Source organism: Rhinatrema bivittatum, chromosome 3, assembly GCF_901001135.1.
Source record: "Rhinatrema bivittatum chromosome 3, aRhiBiv1.1, whole genome shotgun sequence".
Lineage (NCBI taxonomy): Eukaryota > Metazoa > Chordata > Amphibia > Gymnophiona > Rhinatrematidae > Rhinatrema > Rhinatrema bivittatum.
In genome coordinates this window covers 214,070,396-214,092,691 of record NC_042617.1, presented here as the reverse complement: position 1 = coordinate 214,092,691, position 22,296 = coordinate 214,070,396, and the positions used below count along the sequence as shown (strand labels likewise).

The 22,296-nt window shown below is 44.7% G+C and overlaps 1 protein-coding gene across 1 annotated transcript in view; it reads right to left on the bottom strand.

Moving 5' to 3' along the window:
* LOC115088727 (E3 ubiquitin-protein ligase TRIM39-like) overlaps positions 1 to 8,536 on the bottom strand; it is a 100,190-nt gene extending 91,654 nt beyond the window's left edge. Inside the window, exon 1 of the mRNA XM_029596969.1 lies at positions 8,117 to 8,536. Coding sequence (XP_029452829.1) covers positions 8,117 to 8,536 — 420 coding nt within the window. The remainder of the gene's footprint in view (positions 1 to 8,116) is intronic.
* Positions 8,537 to 22,296: the final 13,760 nt, after the last annotated feature.

Here is a 22,296-nt window from a genome sequence, read left to right as displayed (position 1 = left end):
CCAGGGTGGAGAGGCCATAGGGCACTGCCCTGAATTCAAACCAAACTCATCAACTTCCTAAGAGAGAGCAAGGAAGAGAGATCCATCAGGGCGAAGCAAGAGGCCATCTGCAATTCACTGCCACCACCTTGAAGCCTGTGTAAGAATAGCCTCGATTCTGCTATCCTGCATCTTCTTCAAGCTGACCCGGCCAAGTATAGTGTCGGTCTCCGGCTGCGGGGAGAAAGGGCAAAGGCCTTCACTGCTGCACTCGGCTTCCTGCACCCGCTAACATCTCAGCTGTTTTTATTTTAAGCTAAGTCCATGCTGGAAAACCAGCTACCAGACTGAGGCACTCATCTGAGGAAGGGATCCGCAGATATCACCTCAGTAAAATGCAACTGAGGGAGGGACCATAAGGTATTACGACAGGCGAGCAGGGCAAATCAATTTCCTTCTTCTTTTCTCCTTCATTTTCTATATATCATTTTTTAAAGTAATCCCCAGTAGGGAGATGCACATCCACCATCTGCTGGAGACAGAGAATATTGGTGGGCTGCTACCGGTGCAGGGCTATATATATACCATGATGTCAGCTTTGCTCCATCTTCATCTGCTGATAGTGGTGCATAACACACTGGTGTGGAATGCTAAGAAAAATTCATTTTTTCCTGTACTTTTTTTCTCAGTCCGAACAGGAGGAAGTATTCTCTCTGTGTCTTTCTGGAAACTTCTTGTTCCCCTCCAGATTTCCTATCTTTCCTATTTATTTACATTCCAACTTTTGGCACTCAAAATGGATTACAATCAGGAACTGTAGGTATTTCCCTATCCCCAGAGGGCTTACAATGTAAGGGAGACATTTACTGTGCCACAATATTTTATTTCCTTAGACTTTAAAAACAATGATCCTTTGGTCCACTAAAATTAGGCCTGTTCTGAATGTCTGTCTGTTGACGTTTTAAATGAGTGCGTGTGCTCACATACTCGTATTGGTACACGAGCAATGATACGCTGGAATTTTTCATCGTGTGCGTTTTTGCATGTGTATATTGTAAAATGTGCCAATCAAGCATAAGTATGCTCCCAAGTTTAAGAGGTCACTTGAGCACAGCTAGCATGTGTATGTGTTCCATAGGACTTTGTCGGCTTTTACGCGTGTATGTCAGCAGATTTTAAAACATGCTTGTGCAAGGCCCATTCCCAGTTTTCAAATTAGTCCACCAGTTTTGTCCAGTTTGATAAACACTGTGGATCCCTAAAGGTGAGGGGATGGAAATGAAGAAATGAGTGCATGGGGATAGCCAATAAGCCTGATACGTCTGATGCAACTCCAACATTGTTGTCTGCTTCAGCGGCAAGTGGGAACAGAAATTGGACTTGGACAGCAACCAGCAAGGGTCCCAACATGGGAAGGTTTTGGGAAACTAAATATGGGGTTGACCTGAATAGCACAGCAGATGCTAACATAAGATTGATTGTTGGGCATACTGGATGGACCAGTTGGTCCTTTTCTGCTGTCATTGTCTAGTTTCTATATTAAGGTCTTTCAGACCCCTCTGGTTCTTTATCTTGCACACCACCCAGTTGACCCGGACCCCTCACCCTATTCTGTAAGTCCTAAAACTCAAGATCTACAGATTTGCTCTGCATCAGGAGAAGCAGTAAAGTTTTGCAGATATCTAGGCTAACTGATCCTACGGTCACATTACTAGTAAACAGTCACAGTTACACGTTACAATTAAAAGAATATAAGAAATTCTGTAGGGAAACTCAGAGAACTTCTATTCAAGCTAGGATTCAGCAATCATTAAACAGGGCATTAGAACTTTTTGTGACTGTGAAACATTTAACAAGAAAAAGTGATTAATAATCAACGGATTCATGATTTGTGATAGCTTGGAAAACGTTTTTCAGGACAAAATTGATAAAGACCCAGTTTGATCTGCTTAGAGGTTATTGTTTTTCCATCGACTAAAAATATTAGTTGGACATTATTCAGACAGGTAACATTAATGGAAACAACAAGTATCATAAATGGCCTGAGGTCAACACATTCTGCGTTGGATCCATGTCCCTTTTCCTTTATTAAGAATTTAAAAGACATGTCTCATAGTTTTATAGTTGAAATGGTTAATATGACACTTACTGTAGGTACTGTCCCAGACAGACTAAAAAAGGTCACTATACAAACAGTTCAAAAAAATCCTTCTTTGCCTTTGACAGATGTCTCTAACTTTCGTCCCATCTCAAATATCCCCACACTTGGTAAGATAGTAGAGAAACATATGTATGTGCAATTAGAAGATTTTGTAGAGGAAAAGGCGGTATTAGATACAAATCTATATAGTTCTCATAAAAGCCATAGGACAAAGACTCTGTTGTTGTCTTTAGTTGATAGTCTCTATTGTGATTTGGAATGGAGTAAATTGGGAGTACTTGTGCAACTAGATATTAATGTGGCTTTTGATACCATACATGGTGCAGCCAGGTGGAAAGCATAGAGTCAAGAATTGGCAATAGAGGAGAAGGGCATGGATATGACTTGCCTGATGAGCGGCATGGATGAGGAGGGGTATAGTGAGAGATAGAGGAGAGGTGGCGAGGAGCTACAGAGTGAAGGCACTTGTAGATGAATAAGAGGAGCTTGAATTGTATGTGAGAACAGATAGAGAACCAATGCAGTGACTTCAGAAGAGGTGTTATATGAGTTTAGCATCTTTGGTGAAAGATAAGTCATGAGCTGAATTTAGGATGCATTGTAGTGAGAGAGATAATAGACGCACTAGGGGGTACTCCATGAAGTTAGCAAGTAGCACATTTAAAACTAATCGTAGAAAATTCTTTTTCACTCAATGCATAATTAAGCCCTGGAATTTGTTGCCAGAGGATGTGGTTAGTGCATTTAGTGTAGCTGGGTTTAAAAAAGGTTTGGATAAATTATTGGAGAAGTTCATTAACTGCTATTAATCAAGGGAATAGCCACTGCTATTACTGGCATCAATAATATGGTATCTACTTAGTGTTTGGGTACATGCCAGGTACTTGTAGTCTGGATTGGCCACTGTTGGAAACAGGATGCTGAGCTTGATGGACTCTTGGTCTGAGCCAGTATGGCAATTTCTTATGTCTTATGTTATCTTATCTTCTGTAAAACACAAGTGCAGGAAAAGTTTCATAGTCAGTCAAGTTTCCAAATGTGTTTTTATTTTTCTTGTTTTTATCCAAGCGGCAACTCCACTGCTTTAACAATTATACTTTCAATGGGTCCCCCAACACGGACCCGTGATTCGCCGAGGCTGCCTTGGGAGGGACATAGAACTTAGAGCAAATCGAAATGCTTGAATGGGGGACCCATTGAAAGTATAATTGTTAAAGCAGTGGAGTCGCCGCTTGGATAAAAACAAGAAAAATAAAAACACATTTGGAAACTTGACGGACTATGAAACATTTCCTGCACTTGTTGTGTTTTACAAAATTGTTGCTGAGTGCAGCATATGTTCTTGTGTTCCCCAAAAAATCTTATAAGATATTATTATGCCATTTACAGCAAATTGGCATTGGTGGAACTGTACTTCATTGGTCTGAATCATTTTTGACAAATAGACAATTTCAAGTTCACTATAAGGAAAATATTTTATCTTGGAAACATAGCAATTCTGGTGTCCTTGAACGATCCACCTTGATGATTCTTTATAATATTTTTATGTGTCTATGGTGTGATGTATTGCAAGGGTTAGGGAGTACTTTATTTTCTCTACTCTGACGATACTCAGATATATATTCCGAGTGCAGATGATGCTTTTTCAGCCACCTGTTTTCAACTAAGAATGATGGAAATTAAGAAATGGCTTGGTGATACTCACTAAACATTGAATATTTAAAAAAAAACCCTCTTTGCTTTGGACAGGGAAAAACATATTGCTTAGGGAATGGTTAATGTAAAATACTTAGGGGAAACTCATTTTGCTGAGACTAGGAATCTTGGAGTGACATTAGACTTGCAACAGATTTTTAAACTGCACTTAAAGCAGATTGTTAAAAATGCTTTTTTTAAACTAAAAATATTGATGCCACTAAAATATTTTTGACAGTCTTTTTATAGGCAATCTTTTTTAATCAAATAGATTACTGTAACAATCTTTTTGTTTACCTCAAACGAGTAGTAGAGCATTACAATTAGTTTAATACGCAGCAGCACAGACTTTAAAGGGTCTCAAAAGTACTGACCATATTAGTCCAGTTTTGTACCAATCACATTGGTTGCCTGTAAAATGGCATACTCAATATAAAGTACTAATTGTCATTTTTAAGCTGTTAAATTTATGAGATCCATGCCCTCAAATAAATTTAAAAAATGCAAACCCATAAGGCAGCAAAGATCAAACAGATAATTTGTTGGCGATTCCTCCAGTGTGAGAATATAAGCTACAAATAACACACATGTTGCACCTACACTATGGAATGGATTGCCATTAGAGCTGCAGTTGGAAAGAGATTTGAAACATTTTAGGAAAAAATTGAAGACTTTTTATTTTATGAAAGCATTTAACTGATTTTATTGTGCTCATATTATGTTTTATAAAATGTTTACATTTTCGTTATGATTTTTATGGATGTACTGTTGTAAATCACATTGAACCATTTGTTTGGAAATTAGCAGTATATAAAATTTAAAAATACATAAATAAGCCCTTAGGAGTCGATTTTAAAAGCAGCATGCACGTGTCCATGTGCGCACGGTTCCCAGAGTGTGTACATGGGCGTGCCGATTTTATAACATGCGCGTGTCGCCGCGCGCATGTTATAAAATGCAATATCTGGGCACACATGCGCGCCGGATTTTAACATCTGCTCGTATATGCGGGCGGCCTGCTACTCGCAGGGGGGTATTTTATTAAGTACATATGGCGACGTGATCAGGCCTTGACTAGTTCCCTCCCAGTCCGCTCCAATTAAGGAGCGGACTGGGAGGGAACTTCCCTAACACTACTCTTCCTATCTTTAACTCTACTCTTCCTATCTTTCCCCTCACCTTCCTTACCCCAAAACTAAAACTATCCCCTATTTTTTTTTTCATACTTACTGCTCCTCCAGAGCAGAAGTATCTTCCATGTGCCGGTCAGCTCCTGGCGCGCACTTCTCTGGGACAGCGTCTAATGGTGCCATCCTGGCCCGGCCCCCCCCCACAGATCATGCCCTCCCCGGCACGCCACTTTCTACTGGCCTGGCATTTCGGCATATATCGGGGGTTATATGTGTGCCCGAGCCCAGGGCCCAGCCATGAGTGTAACCCCCTTTTAAAATTGGCCCGCTAATGAATTTCAGTTCCTAAGAATACAGAAGTGTATGTTAGAGAAAGGGGAAGAGTGATTTGTGTACAGCCCCTCCTCTCGAGAGTGCTGGGATGGCCAGCCTCCTGTGAGTTAACAAAAGTAGCTTGTAAGAGTGAGCTGTAGGGATAATCCTTTTTAGGTTTGCTAAGAGTTAGGAGGTAGTGAGGAGCTTTTCCTGCATTGTATTTTTCAGGCCCAATCAGAGGATGCAGGCAAACCCTGATCAGGGTCAGGAGGGTTTTCCTTTTCCAGTGAATTCACTGGATAGTTGGGATTTTCCCTCTAGGTTGCTTTTGGGGGTTTAACAGTTTTTGTGGTAGGAGCCTTGTGAGACACTTGGGCCTCTCCTGGGCACTGGGCAGGGGAAACCTAGTGTTTGGGGTGCCTTTTAGAGTTGGTGACCCACAGCAAGGAACAACTCCGGTTTTAGAGGCGGTGACCCACAGCAAGGAACAACTTTTGGGTTAGAAGAGCTGGGAGGAAAAGCTTTGCTTCCCCTGCTTCTTGCCCTGGTAAGGAATATCAAGAGCTGCATGTTCCAGGGGATCTCTTTCCAACTTGGGATTTGTGAAAAATCTGTGAGTAAGATTGAGAGAGACTGGGGGAAACAGAGTAAAACCAAATTTGTGTCACATCTGAGGATCCCCAGTTGGAGTCTTCGCCCCTGGGAAGAGAGATAATTGGGATTCTGTGCAAAGACTGTATAATAGATTTTTGCCCAGCTGGAAGGGGTTTTTTCATCTCAACAAGGATACCCCTGTTCATTTGGGAACCTCATTAATTCAAGCCCTGGATGGTGAATGTTTCCCTTGCCCTGGACCCTGATAAATAGACCCCTTGCACAGATAGAGAAAAAAAGACAGAACTGTAACAGCCACCTGTGGAAACCAAAGGAATTATTTGAATTTTGCCATTTATCCACCTGATCACCCATCAGTAAATGTTTGATTTTGGACACTAAACCCAAAGTTTCCTGTGTGGTGTGTTCTAGCACCTTCAGCTTCCATAGTGTTGGGATGAGTGCACCTCTCCCAAGGAACGCCAAGTAAACTCACCCCTGTCACACTGGGTCTTGAAAGTACATCTTTCCCCCTATCTACAAAGTTGTTGGCGCTGGGAGTAAGAGAGACTGTGAGAGTTAGCTGGTGAGAGGTTCCAGCCCCAGAGAGTAAGCAATTTTTTTTATGACCCCATCAGGATGCAGTCTGCACCTGGTACTCCTGGCAGAATTCTGTGCACAAAACCTTAAAATTCTGCGCACAAAAACTTAAAATTCTGCAAACTTTATATTGGTCAAAATAACACAATTTACATGAGAGTCTTTAAGTAATTACATTTTAAATTAATACAAAAAAAGTTATTACTTAGAGATACAGAATTTTAAATATTTTGAGCAGAATTTCCCTAGAAATTCACTGTAAGAGTGTCCCTTTCACTCGCTCTCCCTACTCCCCTGGCCACTTTGCTGTCTCAGGCCCCAACTCCTCCACCTGCCAGTATCTCTCCCCTCCACATCTAGGCTCAACCCCTTCCACTCTATAGCCAGTCCCAGAGTTCGACCCCGTTCTCAGAACTGCCCCTCACACAGGCTCCCTCTGTCCCTCCCTCTCTCACACACATGCTCCCTCTCTCTCTAATACACATACACACACCCTCATACAGGCTCCCTCACTCTCTCCTGCATACACACCCACACAAGCTCCCTTTCTCTCTCACTCATTACATCCTCACACAGGTTACCTATGTCTCTCTCTCTCACGCACCCCTTCACACAGGCTCTCTCTCACACATATACAATCTCTTCACACTGGCTAGCACCCTCACATACACATGATCTCTTTTTCATACACACGAGCTCCCAATCTCTCACACACATACACACTCCTTCACAGTCTCCTCATATAGGCTCCCTCTCTCTGGCACCCAAACTCAAGCATCCCCCTCTGCTCTCTCTCTCACACACCCTCCTGCTCACCCCCTTGCTCTCTCTCTCTCTCACACTCTCCCCCCATTCTTTCACCCTCCCCTCCCCTGCTGTCACCCCCTCCCCCTCTCTCACCCTCCCCTCTCTCACACCCCCTCCCCTTTTCTCGCACCCCTCTCTCTCTCCTCTCACATACACACATTCACTCTCACTGGGGCCTTCATCTTCGCTGCAAGCGGAGCGCATCCTATGGCACGAGGGGGCCTTCATCTTCGCCATGAACAGCAAACTGGGGCCTTCATCTTCGTGTGAGCGAAGCATGTCCCACGGCACACGGGGGCCTTCATCTTCGCTGCGAACGGTATGCCGGGGCCTTCATCTTCGCGGGAATTCCCCATGCGCAGAATTTGGCAATTCTGCGCATGGGGGAATTCTGCGCAAATTCTGCACTCCGCAGTAGCGCAGAATTCCCCTAGGACTAACCCAGGGATGGAGTTATACTAGCCATATGTGTGCAGTGGTTTTCAGTTTTAAAATATGGAGTTACACACTAAGTGTTGGTCCTGCCCCTTATTTCTCACTCACACACAGGTACATACAAATGTATTTTACAGTTTTTTAAAATCTGCGTTTCTCATGTGCAGCCCACATACACCATTTGTAGGTATTTTTGATTGAGCAATGCTTTTAAAATCAACCCGGTTGTAAGCTCTACAGAACAGGGGTTGTATCTTCTGTGTCTTTACACCACTATGCGTATCTTGTAACATTATAAAAATATTTAGTGGTAGTAGTATTCCTGCACAGATTCGTCTATGAGGAACACTGTGAGATCTGTTATCCAGGACACGTTATGATAGTAAAGATAGACACACACCTTGTATTCCTGTGCAGCCTCCTCTATGGGAATCACAGTGTGACATTTGTGATCCTGGGAGCCATCATCACACGCCACACAGATTGGTCTCCGATCCTCTGAACAGAAAAGCTTCAGTTCCTTTTTATGCTCCTCACACAGATGGTCCTCGTGTTGTCTCTTTGAACATTGAGAAAGCATTTTTGCTATTTCTATCACATTTGCCAGCTGCTTGTTAGGCATGAGGGTCCCCTGCTTAGAGGTTTCTTTGCATTGGGGACAGAGGAATTTTGTGTCTACCCTCTGCCAGTAATAAGTAATACAAGAGAGACAGAAATTGTGCCCACAATCTATAGTGACTGGGTTTTTAAAATAATCTAAACAAAAGGAACAAGCACCTACAACTTTCAGACTCTCCTCCACGCTACTCACCGTAGCCATGTTTCTAAGAGGAAAATAAAAATAGTTTCAGTTTCGTTTCCTGATTCCCTTTTACATTTAAAGAAAAAAAGGAAGCTGCCCTCTCAAAACTCACTGGCAAGACATGTTGAGGTCAAAGGTAACCGAGGAAAAAGTGAGAATTTCTAATTTTTTTTAAGGTAGCCCCTTTAAGAGCAAAGGAGCCGACCTCATTGTTTATTTTAGCTTCGAGTCATGTCAAGAGTAATAACAGAACACAAAAATGACCCCCCCTCCCCCCCCCAATAAAACCCAAAAACCTCCTCCTATGCAGAGAAAGGAATTATTTCAAGCCTGAGCAACAGTGTTATACAACTCGTGTTCCAGAGAGAAACACTGGTTGAGTAGTGCAGCAGGAAAAAAGGACTCTGAGTTATTGCTCTTGAATACATCGGAACAGAGCTAGTGGTGACGATGGCTGGGTCAGATCAAGGGGGCTTATGCAGCACCCAGAGCTAGCGGGTTTTGGAGGCAGGGATCTTGATTGCAGCGGAGCTATACATTTGTTTGAGCACATGATTGCGGACTGGCACTGCAGGGGTTAAACCCTGGCGCCAACTCCAGGTGGGGGTTGTGTGAGCGCTGCTATTTGTATTATTATTTACGTTTAAACAGCGGCGATTCAGCCCAGGAGTCAGAGGGTTCCGTGCGGGCTTCTTTAAAAAGCTTTGATAATAGTAATTTTGAAGAGGTCAGATTTTTAGATTTTAAATCGGAGCTCCCGCTCAAAAACTGGCAGTTGTTTATGAGAGTTAAATCTGTCACAAACTAGTTTTAAAAAGTCATTTTTTCATGCTATAAAATTGTCATTTTTGTCAAAGAAAAAGTAAGGTAAAGGCGTTACTGGAAGACACTTGGGGGAACTGTTGTCGATATTCTGCTTGTTTATGAAAGCTTATGGAATTGAAATTACATGTTTTATGTTTATAACCAGGGTGATCAAATGATTGGTATTCAGCCAGACTATCTGTTTTTTCTATGGCCAAGCCAGCTGCGGGCAGAGGTTTAAAGTGGCTAAAGTAACACATAGGGGCCGATGCAATATTAAACGCGGAACGTAGGAGCTGCCCTTCAGTGAAACTTTGGGTCAGTGCCGACTGTGTAAGGATGAAGCATAACTGCTTCTGGTGAATTTTGGAGACAGCGCTGAGGTTCTTCATCTGCACATTCCAGGCAACTTGTATTTTCAGGGAGTGAAATTGCTTTCTGTTCCAGCATGTGGGGGAGATGAGAGCGACAGGGGTGCATAAATTGCACCTATTACATTCAGCATGCCAACTGTGTCATTGAAAGTGCACTTCATCTTCTCCCATTCCATTATGGCCCAATTTTAGATCTAATTCTCAGTGGAGCACAGGATTTGGTGAGAGAGGTGGTGGGGCCGCTTGGCAATAGTGATCATAATATGATCAAATTTGAATTAATGGCGGGAAGAGGAACAGTATGGAAATCCACGGCTCTACTGCTAAACTTTCAAAAGGGAATCTTTGATAAAATGAGAAAAATTGTTAGAAAAAAACTGAAAGGAGCAGCTACTAAGTGTGCAGGAGGCGTGGTCATTGTTAAAAAAATACCATTCTAGAAGCATAGTCCAGATGTATTCCACACATTAAGAAAGGTGGAAAGAACGCAAACGATTACCGGCATGGTTAAAAGGGGAGGTGAAAGAAGCTATTTTAGCCAAAAGATCTTCATTCAAAAATTGGAAGAAGGATCCAACTAAAGAAAATAGGATAATGCATAAACGTTGTCAAGTTAAATGTAAGACATTGATAAGACAGGCTAAGAGAGAATTTGAAAAGAAGTTGGCCGTAGAGGCAAAAACTCACAATAAAAACTATTTTAGTGTAAAAAGATTTTTATTTCAAATATAAACCTAAGACAGTACAGCGAGTATTTGACTCTGATATACTCCCCGTTTCAAAACCGATTTACAAATAGGTTTTTCCCCCCAGCCCCTGTCCCCCCTCCCCCCGCCCTAGGTCCAAAGTCTCAAATGTCTCATGGTCCTTCAGCTACGTTTGCCATCCATATCCAGGGGAAGTTATCCCCGCAGTTTTTCACTCATTTAATATGAGACTGCGGGCCCAATGAGGGAGCCTCTGCACAAACGGGCCCCAAACGGCAAGAAACTTCTTTTTTTGACTCGGCGGTTGTCGCATAAGGGAAGCCTCCATTTGCATCATTTGATGTAAATGATTACGCCAGGCCCAATAAGAAGGCAGATCCGTAGTTCTCCAATTTAGAAGTATAATCTTCTTAGCTACCAAACAGGCTTTTTGTATGAAGAGGTGAGATCCAAAAACTCTCACACGTCGAGGCGAAATACAACCAAAAAGAAGCCAATAATATGAGAAGGGGATATCCAGCCCTAATACCAATTCCACATAACTAAGTTCTTACGCAAAAAGGTCTGAATTGGCGGGCAGGCCCAAAAAGCATAGGATAAGGAGCCAGAAATCTTGCCACAGCGTGGACACTGAGGTGAGGATGCAATTTTTGAATTATAGGCATCTTGAGCAGAAATATATCCGCGACGAATATATTTGTACTGCATTTCGCGATAATACATATTAACTGAGAGTTGGGAGATCCGCCGAAAACAGGCTGCAATAATGGCTTCAGTAACCAGAAACACCCCATCCCGATTCCATCTTTCCACCAAAATAGAACATGTATCCAGGGAAATGACTTGTCTAATCATACGATAGTGGTTGGCGAGTGACGGAATTTTCTCCTGCTTTAGGAGTAGGATGTCCGCTATAGCATGGAAGGAGGCCGCCTGCCGCGAAGCAGGAGGTATAGAAGCAATATAGGGCCTCATTTTCCAAGCAGTTTACCGCGTGCGATAAATTCGCAAATCGCGCTGACAGCCGTTAACGCAATTTGCGAATGCAAATTAGTAATTTGGTAGTCAGGGGGCGGAGTATATGTAAAACGGGAACCAGTTTATCGTGTGCGGCGAAACAGCCGCAGTGGTAGCGCGGCTGCTAACTACAACCCTCTGATTTGCGTTACAGGCCAGTAAAGGGTTATCGCGGTCCACGATATGTCCGGACAGCCTGTTTCAGAGAGAGAGAGAGAGAGAGAGAGAGAGAGAGACAGAGACTTACTATAGTGCCTATGCCCTAGACAGGTATTTGAATCCCTATGGGAGGGCCACCTACTAACTCGGGGTGGGGATTAGGTAAGAGCGTCGGGGGTTGGGGGCCACTTTCGCATTCCACATGAGACGTACGGAAAGAACAGTGGTCCCTAGTGAAGATTTGCTGGCCGTCGGAATGAGGACGCTCACTCCAAGAAGAGGTTTGGGCAATGTTTCACTCATTGTCCATCTATGTTTCACTCATTGCCCAAACCTCTTCTTGGAGTGAGCGTCCTCACTCCGATGGCCAGCAAATCTTCACTAGGGACCACTGTTCTTTCCGTACTTCTCATGTGGAATGCGAAAGTGGCCCCCAACCCCCGACGCTCTTACTGTCGGCTACTGACAACTATCGTGTGCTGCGATGATGATTCTTCAGATACCGACAATATCGTGTGCTGCGATGTTTCTTCGGGTGTTTCCTCGCGCACCGGGAAAACATCGCGAATGGCGCTAATGTTTTCGCAAACGGCGAAAACATCACCGCACGCGATGTTTCCCCACTGCACGAAAGAAGCCTCATTTGCATTGGAAACGCCCCCTAATGCGTTACCAATGCGATATTGGAAAATGAGGCCCATAGTGTTGGAGTTGTAAATAAGGGAAGACCCCAATATTGGAGTTACCATATAGTTCTTTCAGTTCCATCATCGAGAGAACTTGGCCCTCGGGATTAAACACGTGACCCAATTTTGTAATACCAAGCGTACCCCATTTACGAAAAGCGAGGGTTTGTGAGCCCGGAGTAAAGGCTGGGTTCCCTTGAATAGGTAGAAGATAAGCACACTCGTGATCCAGCTTTAGAAGAGACATCAGTTTCCGCCATGACCCGCGAAGGGGATGGATAAGAGCATTTTGTACTCAAAAAGTATTGAGAGACAGAGAGGCGGCTTGCAGCACAAAGGAGGGAGCCAATGGATGGGTCAAGGCCTTATCCGCCAGAAGATTAAGAAAGGAGGAGGTATCCAATAACCAGTCTCTGATTAATCGTAAATTACTGGCCAAATTATAGATTGCCAGATCTGGTACCCCCAATCCCCCTTTTCCCCAAGGCACCCGCAACCATGTCAGTGGGACTGCTGAAAGCAGGCGTAACTTTGCACGCGCCAGCCGGCAGCCCTGCTCCATCCTCCGGTCCCGGGGGCTGGTCCGGAGGCCTCGACCATGCCACCGGGCCCACCCCCGAAACGCCGCGTCGTTTCGGGAACGCCCTGGACACGCCCCCTTCCGCCCCTTTTCGAAAGCCCCGGGACTTACGCGTGTCCCGAGGCTTTATGCGTGCCGGCGGCCTATACAAAATAGGCATGCCGGCACACACAGGCCTTTTAAAATCCGCCCCAAAACTTGTAATCCTCAAATTTGTGATTATTTTCTATTGTGTGTGACACCAATGGGCTGGATAGAATTTTTCTGTTAATGCTGCTCTTGTGCTCAATGATGCGTTTATTAAATTGTCTGATGGTCTTGCCAATATATATTTTATTACGGGGCAAAATACAATGTACACAACTCCTATGCTTTTGCAATTAGTAAATCTATTAAGTTTGAAATCTTTATTCTGTCCAGGAATGTGCAATACATTAGTCCTCATATTTACACCACATACTGAACAGTTCCCGCAAGGACGATGCCCAGGTGGTCTTATATCTTTAGAGCGAATGATAGATAGAGCGGAGGGAGAGATAAATTCTTTTATATTTTTCTCTCTCTTATTCGCAATCATCAAATTTTTATTCTTAAAGCAAGGCAAAATTTGTAAGATCGACCAATGTTTTTTTAGAATATTCGTAATCTGAAAAGACATGTGAGTATATGTGATAGGACACACTATACGTTCATTGTGCTTTTTCTCTTTTGGTTGTAATAATGTGTGTCTGTCCAAATTTGAAGCTTTCAGAAAACCTGCTGTGATATGTTTTTTTGGATAGCATTTCTCACTAAACCTCATTGACATTTCTTTGGATCTTTTAAAAAAAGTTTCTTCATCACCACATATTCTTTTAAGTCTTAAAAACTGTGAAAATGGTAAATTTTTCTGTAGAGACTTGTTGTGGCAGCTTTCATAATGTAATAACTTATTTGTATCTGTTGGTTTTCTAAAAATGTCAGTAAAAAATGAACCATCCTTAAAAGAAACTAAAATATCTAAAAATGAAATCTGATTAAAATTGAATTCAAGAGTAAAATGCAGGTTAAAATCCAAACTGTTAAGCCATCTATGAAAAAGCCGTAACAATTCTGAAGTACCTTTCTATAACGGAAAAATATCATCAATGTACCGTTTCCAGAATAAAATGTTCTCAAAACCATGGTCGCTTAAAAACACTTCTTCAAATCTTGCTACATATAAATAAATTCATCTAGCGACTCTTTTGTAAATCTTTTTTGTAACAATTTTTTGCACAAGCATTAATGTATTGGGTTTGGTGTGCCCGCTATCTTTATCAATTGTTAATCATAAATTTGTTCTGATATTTCATTCACTTATACACTGTATATATTTTTTTCCCTCTTTTTGTTTTTTTCCTTTTTTCACTCTTAAGTTGTCCTCTGACACTAATTTAATTCTATTTTTACTGTTTCTCTACCATTTTTTTAGGTATTATTCATATTTGAAATACTTAAGAGGATGACGAAGACAAAGAATTGGTTGGTGCATGCAATAGTAAGCAATACCTTTGCATAATTTATAGTCACATAATTATACCCCACAGTTGATATATTTGATCTCAACATATTTATTTCTGTTATTTTTTCTCCTTTTTTCTCCCTTTTTTTCTTCCTTTTTAAATTATCATTCACACACGCGTGGTGAGCATTTTGTTTTATACGTGTTTTTAGTAATTATATCACACATAGTGGGCCTGATTTTAAAAAGCATTTACTCGAGTAAAAACCAGGTTTACTGGAGTAAATTCACTTTACTTGAGTAAGTGGGTTTTTGAAAATTGCTACAATATATGCCATTGACTTGTCTATAGGATTTACTCACATAAGTGCACTTTACTTGAGTAAATGGCTTTTGAAAATTGCTACAATAGTAGCTACATTTACGCATGTAACTCCTTTTGAAAATTACCCCCTATGATTTTTATTTTTTATTTTTCATTTGTCAGAGTTGAATTTATTTGTATTAGCTATATAGCTACATAGTAAGTACACACCCGTTCATTGTAGGAAAAGGCAATATTACTTTTTACAGTCATTGTATTTTTCATTTATTCATTGCATTTTATGTTATTCAATTTGTTTTTTTACACAGTCATTGCATTTTTTATATATTTATTGCATTTTATGTTGTTTAATTTATGTTCACACCACATACATTTATGTTACCATTATATGTGTCCACGTTATGGGGTAGATTTTTTTAAAAAGCGCGTTCGCGTACTTTTGTTTGCGCACCAGGCGCAAACAAAAGTACGCTGGATTTTATAAGATACGCGCATAGCCGCGTGTATCTTCTAAAATCCTGGATCGGCGCGCGCAAGGCTGCCGATTTTGGGCAGCTGGTGCGCGCCGAGCCGCGCAGCCTGTCTCCGTTCCCTCCGAGGGCCGCTCCGAAATCGGAGCGGCCTCGGAGGGAACTCTCTTTCGCCCTCCCCTCACCTTCCCCTCCCTTCCTCTACCTAACCCACCCCCCCGGCCCTATCTAAACCCCCCCTTACCTTTGTCCGTAGATTTACGCCTGCGAGAAGCAGATGTAAATCTACGCGCGCCAGCAGACTGCTGGCGCGTCGTGCTCCAACCCGGGGGCGTGGTCCGAAGGCCTGGACCACGCCCCGGGCCGGCGCCACGCCCCGGTCCCGCCCCCGAAATGCAGCGCCCCACCCCCGAAACGCCGTGTCATCGGATCCCGCCCCCCCCCCGACACGCCCCCTTCCAAAAACCCCGGGACCTACGCGCGTCCCGGGGCTCTGCGCGCGCCGGCGGCCTATGGAAAATAGGCGCGCCGGCGCGCAAGGCCCTGCTCGCATAAATCCGGGCGGATTTACGCGAGCAGGGCTTTTAAAATCCGCCCGTATGTTTCTTAGAATTATGTTTTATAATTTTTTAATTTATTTATTCATTATTTAATGTTATTTATTGTATGTTTTTAGCCCCTGATGCAGCCCTATTGAAAGAGGGCGAAACTCGGCCAGAGTCGGGCTCATTTGCACAATTTTGTCCCTATACAATAAAGAAATCCAGATTGGACATTTGACTGCTTATTCTGTATTTTTGCTCTCACGGCTTTGTTAAGCAGCCTTCCTTGCTGATTTGTGAAGGAGCTGCTGTTAGCAAAAGTCCGTGAACAAGAGCGCCATAGGCGGAGACAGATTAGGCTTGAAGCAGAGGTGGAAACAGCAGGCACTTCAGAGAGTTGTGCTGCTAGCCCAAGCAGGAGCAGCACTGTGTCAGTGACAGATAGTACCTCCTCCTCCATGTCAGAACGCCCAAGGCATGTTGCCCATAAAGATTCATCAATTGTGAATGGGCGAGAGAGAAAGCAGCTGGCATGAGTGACTCTGAGCCCGCCCAAGCAAAGGAGACACCAGCATAGCTGTCAGTGACACGGTATCTCTCAGAGTCGATAGAGAACATGCAGACAGATCCGCTGGCATATTGGGCACACAAGTCCACTGTCTGGCCACACCTAGCCAAAGTGGCTCAGCGATATCTGTCATGTCCACCAACCAGTGTGCCCAGTGAACGTGTCTTTTCAATGACAGGGGATATCATGAGCCCTCACCGCTCAAGGATGGCACCAGAGTTGATGGAAATGCTAGTGTTTTTGAGAGTAAACCTGCCTCTGCTTGGGTTTCCAAATTTTCCCTGTAAATGGCAAGATGAATAAAAGCAATTCAAAGCCTTGCAGCAGCTCCAACTGCCTCCTATGCTCCAGATAATATAAGCACTGCAGCACATGTTCCTGACCTCAAACGCTGTGCCTGACCGTCCACTGCCCAGTCCGTACGTCCCTACAAGGGTCTGACCTCAAACGCTGTGCCTGACCATCAACTGTCCAGGCCATATATTCCTACAAGTGTTTGACCTCTATTGCTGTGCCTGTCAGTCCAGGTCTTATGTCCCTACGTGGGATTGACTTCTGTCCTCGACTGCTTTGCCTGTCAGTCCAGGCCTTATGTTCCTACAAGTGTTTGACCTCGATTGCTCTGCCTGTCCGTCCAGGCCTTATGTTCCTACAAGTGTTTGACCTCGATTGCTGTGCCTGTCAGTCTAGGCCTTATGTCCCTAGGTGGGATTGACTTCTGTTCTCGACTGCTTTGCCTGTCCATCTAGGCCTTATCTTCCTACAAGTGTTTGACCTCGATTGCTCTGCCTTTCCGTCCAGGCCTTATGTTCTTAAAAGTGTTTGTCCTCAATTGCTCTGCCTGTCCGTCCAGGCCTTATGTTCCTAAAAGTGTTTGACCTCGATTGCTCTGCCTGTCCGTCCAGGCCTTATGTTCCTACAAGTGTTTGACCTCGATTGCTCTGCCTGTCCGTCCAGGCCTTATGTTCCCACAAGTGTTTGACCTCAATTGCTGTGCCTGTCAGTCCAGGCCTTATGTCCCTAGGTGGGATTGACTTCTGTCCTCGACTGCTTTGCCTGTCCGTCCAGGCCTTATGTTCCTACAAGTGTTTGACCTCGATTGCTCTGCCTGTCCGTCCAGGCCTTATGTTCTTAAAAGTGTTTGTCCTCAATTGCTCTGCCTGTCTGTCCAGGCCTTATGTTCCTAAAAGTGTTTGACCTCGATTGCTCTGCCTGTCCGTCCAGGCCTTATGTTCCCACAAGTGTTTGACCTCAATTGCTGTGCCTGTCAGTCCAGGCCTTATGTCCCTAGGTGGGATTGACTTCTGTCCTCGACTGCTTTGCCTGTCCGTCCAGGCCTTATGTTCCTACAAGTGTTTGACCTCGATTGCTCTGCCTGTCCGTCCAGGCCTTATGTTCCTAAAAGTGTTTGACCTCGATTGCTCTGCCTGTCCGTCCAGGCCTTATGTTCCTACAAGTGTTAGACCTCGATTGCTCTGCCTGTCAGTCCATGCCTTATGTCCCTAGGTGGGATTGACTTCTGTCCTCGACTGCTTTGCCTGTCAGTCCAGGCCTTATATCTAGTCCTAATGGCTGAACTCTCGTTGCAAAGGGAAACCTCAGTCTCTGGCAATTAAAACTAGTACTCCTTCACAGCATTGATCCTTAAAAAAAACAAAGAGTTTTGTTTAGTTTCAGGGCAAAGAAGAGAACTTCCTTCATCTTGCTTATGAAGTCATGATCTGTTTGCAAATGATTTAATCTGAACAATTTGTACCATTATACACTCTAGTGGCCAATCCATTCCAAGGAAGTCCTTTCCTGCTCTTGGGAAAGGGAACTCTCCCCGGTGTTGCAGCCTATCTCTTAGGACCTGTTGACCCATGTTTAACCGCTGTTCACATGGCACCCTGCTCCCTGTCGCCACGCTTTGAAGGCTCGTGCTCCAATCTAGGGGCCAACCCATTCCAAGGAAGTCCTTTCCTGCTCTTGGGAAAGGGAACTCTCCCCGGTGTTGCAGCTTATCTCTAAGGACCTGTTGACCCATGTTTAACCACTGTTCACATGGCACCCTGCTCCCTGTCGCCACGCTTTGAAGGCTTGTGCTCCACTCTAGGAGCCAACCCATTCCAAGGAAGTCCTTTCCTGCTCTTAGGAAAGGGAACTCTCCCCGGTGTTGCAGCCTATCTCTTAGGACCTGTTGTCCCATGTTTAACCGCTGTTCACATGGCACCCTGCTCCCTGTCGCCATGCTTTGAAGGCTCGTGCTCCACTCTAGGGGCCAACCCATTCCAAGGAAGTCTTTTCCTGCTCTTAGGAAAGGGAACTCTCCACGGTGTTGCAGCCTATCTCTTAGGACCTGTTGACCCATGTTGAACTGCTGTTTAGGGGCCAACCCATTCTAGGGAGACCTTTCCTGCTCATAGGAAAGGGAACTCTCCCCGGGTGTAGCCTGCCTGTATCTATCTACCCTCTGACCCATGTTGAACCGCTGTTTGTTTACATGGTAACCTCCTCCACCTCGGCATTGACGATTGTCATATGTATATTCAAGTTTCATATCACCAAAATGCCAGGAAGAGTGCATATGATAGCACATATCAGATCTTGATTCTTCTAAAGTATACTTCATCTGTATGTACTCTCTTCTATCTGTGTTGCTAGGTGCCAAGCACACTTTATTAGTTCTTCTTCTTAGCTTCGGAATAGTAAAGTTCTTCAAAGCCTGTTTCTACTAAAACAACAGCTGGCATTTGGGATTTTATTTCACTTGATGAAGTCCTTTTTATTAGTGTTTTACCTCCAGTCGTTTCTTCCATTTTGAAATCAACCTCTTTCTATGCCAAGCTGTATTCTGACTGCTTTCCAGCCTACCTGTCTTTTGTTAAGGATATTCTCACACTACAGTCCCTCGGGGTCCCATGTGTAGTCTGCCTGTATCTGCCCTCTGTCCCATGTTGAACCGCTGTTTAGGGGGGAACCCATTCTAGGGAGCCCTTTCCTGCTCGAAGGAAAGGGAACTCTCCCCGGGTGTAGCCTGCCTGTTTCTCCCCTCTGACCCATGTTGAACCGCTGTTTAGGGGGGAGCCCTTTCCTGCTCGTAGGAAAGTGAACTCTCCCTGGGTGTAGCCTGCCTGGTTCTACCCTCTGACCCATGTTGAACCTCTGTTCCATTTTGAAATCAGCCTCTTTCTATGCCAAGCTGTACTCTGACTGCTTTCCGGCCTACCTGTCTTTTGTCAAGGATATTCTCACACTACAGTCCCTGGGAATCCCGGGTGTAGCCAGCCTGATTTTAAAAGACCAGCAAGAGCCCACTGGACCCCAATGGAAACCCCCCACTTTAGGGGCGAACCCATTCTAGGGAGCCCTTTCCTGCTCATAGGAAAGGGAACTCTCCCCGGGTATAGCCTGCCTGTTTCTACCCTCTGACCCATGTTGCACCGCTGTTCACATTCACCCTCCTCATCAAAATTGATAATAAAACCCCAATTCTGCAGCCAAAAATAGGCTGGAAATCCTTCCCCCATTGACTTTAATGGGAACCGGAAAACGAATTCACATATCTACGTATCGAGAGCGCCATATGTCCAAATGCAATGGAAATGACCCCCGACGAATACGTATCACGAATGCAACGAAAAGTTTTTGGCTGCACATCCCTAGTACACACCCTCACCAAGTACAAACAATACAGACAGTGGGGTCTCTAGACAGAAGTATTTGGTGGCAACAGGTGGTGAAGCTAAGTGTAAAGGGGGCAAGCTAAAGAGGTATTTCCTCACATCATGCCCACTTCCATAGCATGGCTTCCTCCCTTTAAATTGGCTATAAAAGTACAATAAGAAAAAGATCCAAGTGCATTCTGCACAAGTTTTAAAAAGCTGGCCAGTTTCAACCATCTAGTAAAACTATTCTTAAAATGATTTGATATCTTCATTCAACTAATTCTTCTATAGAGAAATGAGAGTGAAGTCTGTAATCTACTATTACAGGAAGGGACAGAATCTCAAAATAAATTCTGCACCTCCAGTTCTGTAACACACTCCACATCCACTGAAATTCCCCCAACAATGGACTTTGGATGTTTCCTCTTAAAAATCACTATCAATAAAAGAAATTCAAATTCTGGTGTCAACTCATTATCAGTAACATAAACACATTCTACTGCCAGTGCCGGACAAATTCGGCCCGATTCAGTAAAGTCCGCGGGAGAGCGGGTGAACGCCTGCTCTCCCGGTACACGCACAGGCCACTCGCCTGTGTGCGATTCAGTATTTAAATGAGGCCCGGCGGTAGAAACGGGCAAAAGGAGGCGCTAGGGACACTAGCGCGTCCCTAGCGCCTCCTTTTGGCCCAGAGCGGCGGCTGTCAGCGGGTATGACAGCTGACGCTCAATTTTGCCGGCGTCGGTTTTCGAGCCCGCTGACAGCCACGGCCTCGGAAACTGGACACCGGCAAAATTGAGCGTCCAGTTTTCGACCCGACAGCCGCCGGCCCATTTTAAATTTTTTTTTCTTTTTTTTTTTTACTTTTTTTACCTTTCGTGACCTCCGACTTAATATTGCTATGATATTAAGTCGGAGGGTGCACAGAAAAGCAGTTTTTACTGCTTTTCTGTCCACTTTCCCGATGCCAGCAGAAATTAGCACCTACCTTTGGGTAGGCGCTAATTTCATAAAGTAAAATGTGCGGCTTGGCTGCACATTTTACTTACTGAATCGCGTGGGAATACCTAATAGGGCCATCAACATGCATTTGCATGTTGAGGGCGCTATTAGGTTCGGCGGCTTGGACGCATGTTTTCCACCCCTTACTGAATAAGGGGTAAGGGAAAATGCACGTCCAGTGGCAGGTTAACAGTGCGCTCCGGTATCAGGTATTAAATATCAGAAGCGGATGACGTCATCTCAGGGGGAAGCCCCTGAGGTTCATGCCCTTGCTGGTACAAGAGTCGGGACACGCGTGCGCTCGCGCCAATAGGCTTCAGGACAACATGGCGCAGTTGCAGCATCGAGCCGGTCCGGGGACGCCGGAGAGAGATGGCAGGGAGACGCCGTGGCAGCCAGCCTTCCATCATCCCCGAAGAGTCGCCACAGGGGTAAGGTGGGCGGAGCGGAGGTGTCGGGCAGTGACGGACACAACAGTACCCCCCTTCAAAGGGCGATCGCCTTTTCGGGTACCAGGCTTGAGTTTAGAAGGATGTGCGAGATGGAACTGACGAATAGGGATGTGAATCGTTTTTTGACGATTTAAAACAATCGTCAGATATATTTTAAATCGTCAAAAATCGTTAGAGTCGCGATACAATAGCAATTCCCCCGATTTATCGTCAAAAATTGTAAATCGAGGGAGGCCGGGAAAACCGGCACACCAAAACAACCCTAAAACCCACCCCGACCCTTTAAAACAAATCCCCCACCCTCCCGAACCCCCCCAAAATGTTTTAAATTACCTGTGGTCCAGTGGGGGGGTCCCGACGCGATCTCCCACTCTCGGGCCACAGCTGCGTTAATAGAAATGGCGCCGGTGGCCCTTTGCCCTTACCATATGACAGGGCAAAGGTAGCGCCGGCGCCATTTTGGTTCCTGTCACCCGACGTCACGAGTGCAGGAGATCGCTCCCGGACCCCCGCTGGACCCCCAGGGACATTTGGCCAGCTTGGGGGGGCCTCCTGACCCCCACAAGACTTGCCAAAAGTCCAGCGGGGGTCCGGGAGCGATCTCCTGCACTCGTGACGTCGGGTGACAGGAACCAAAATGGTGCCGGCGCTACCTTTGCCCTGTCATATGGTAAGGGCAAAGGGCCACCGGCGCCATTTCTATTAACGCAGCCGTGGCCCGAGAGTGGGAGATCGCGCCAGGATCCCCCCCACTGGACCCCAGGTAATTTAAAACATTTTGGGGGGGTTCGGGAGGGTGGGGGATTTGTTTTAAAGGGTCGGGGTGGGCTTTAGGGTTGTTTTGGTGTGCCAGTTTTCCCCCCCTCCCCCGATTTATGATTTTTTAACAAAAAAAACCATGACGATCAGATTTCCCCCCCCCCAGCCAAAATCGATCGTTAAGACGATCGATCACACGATTC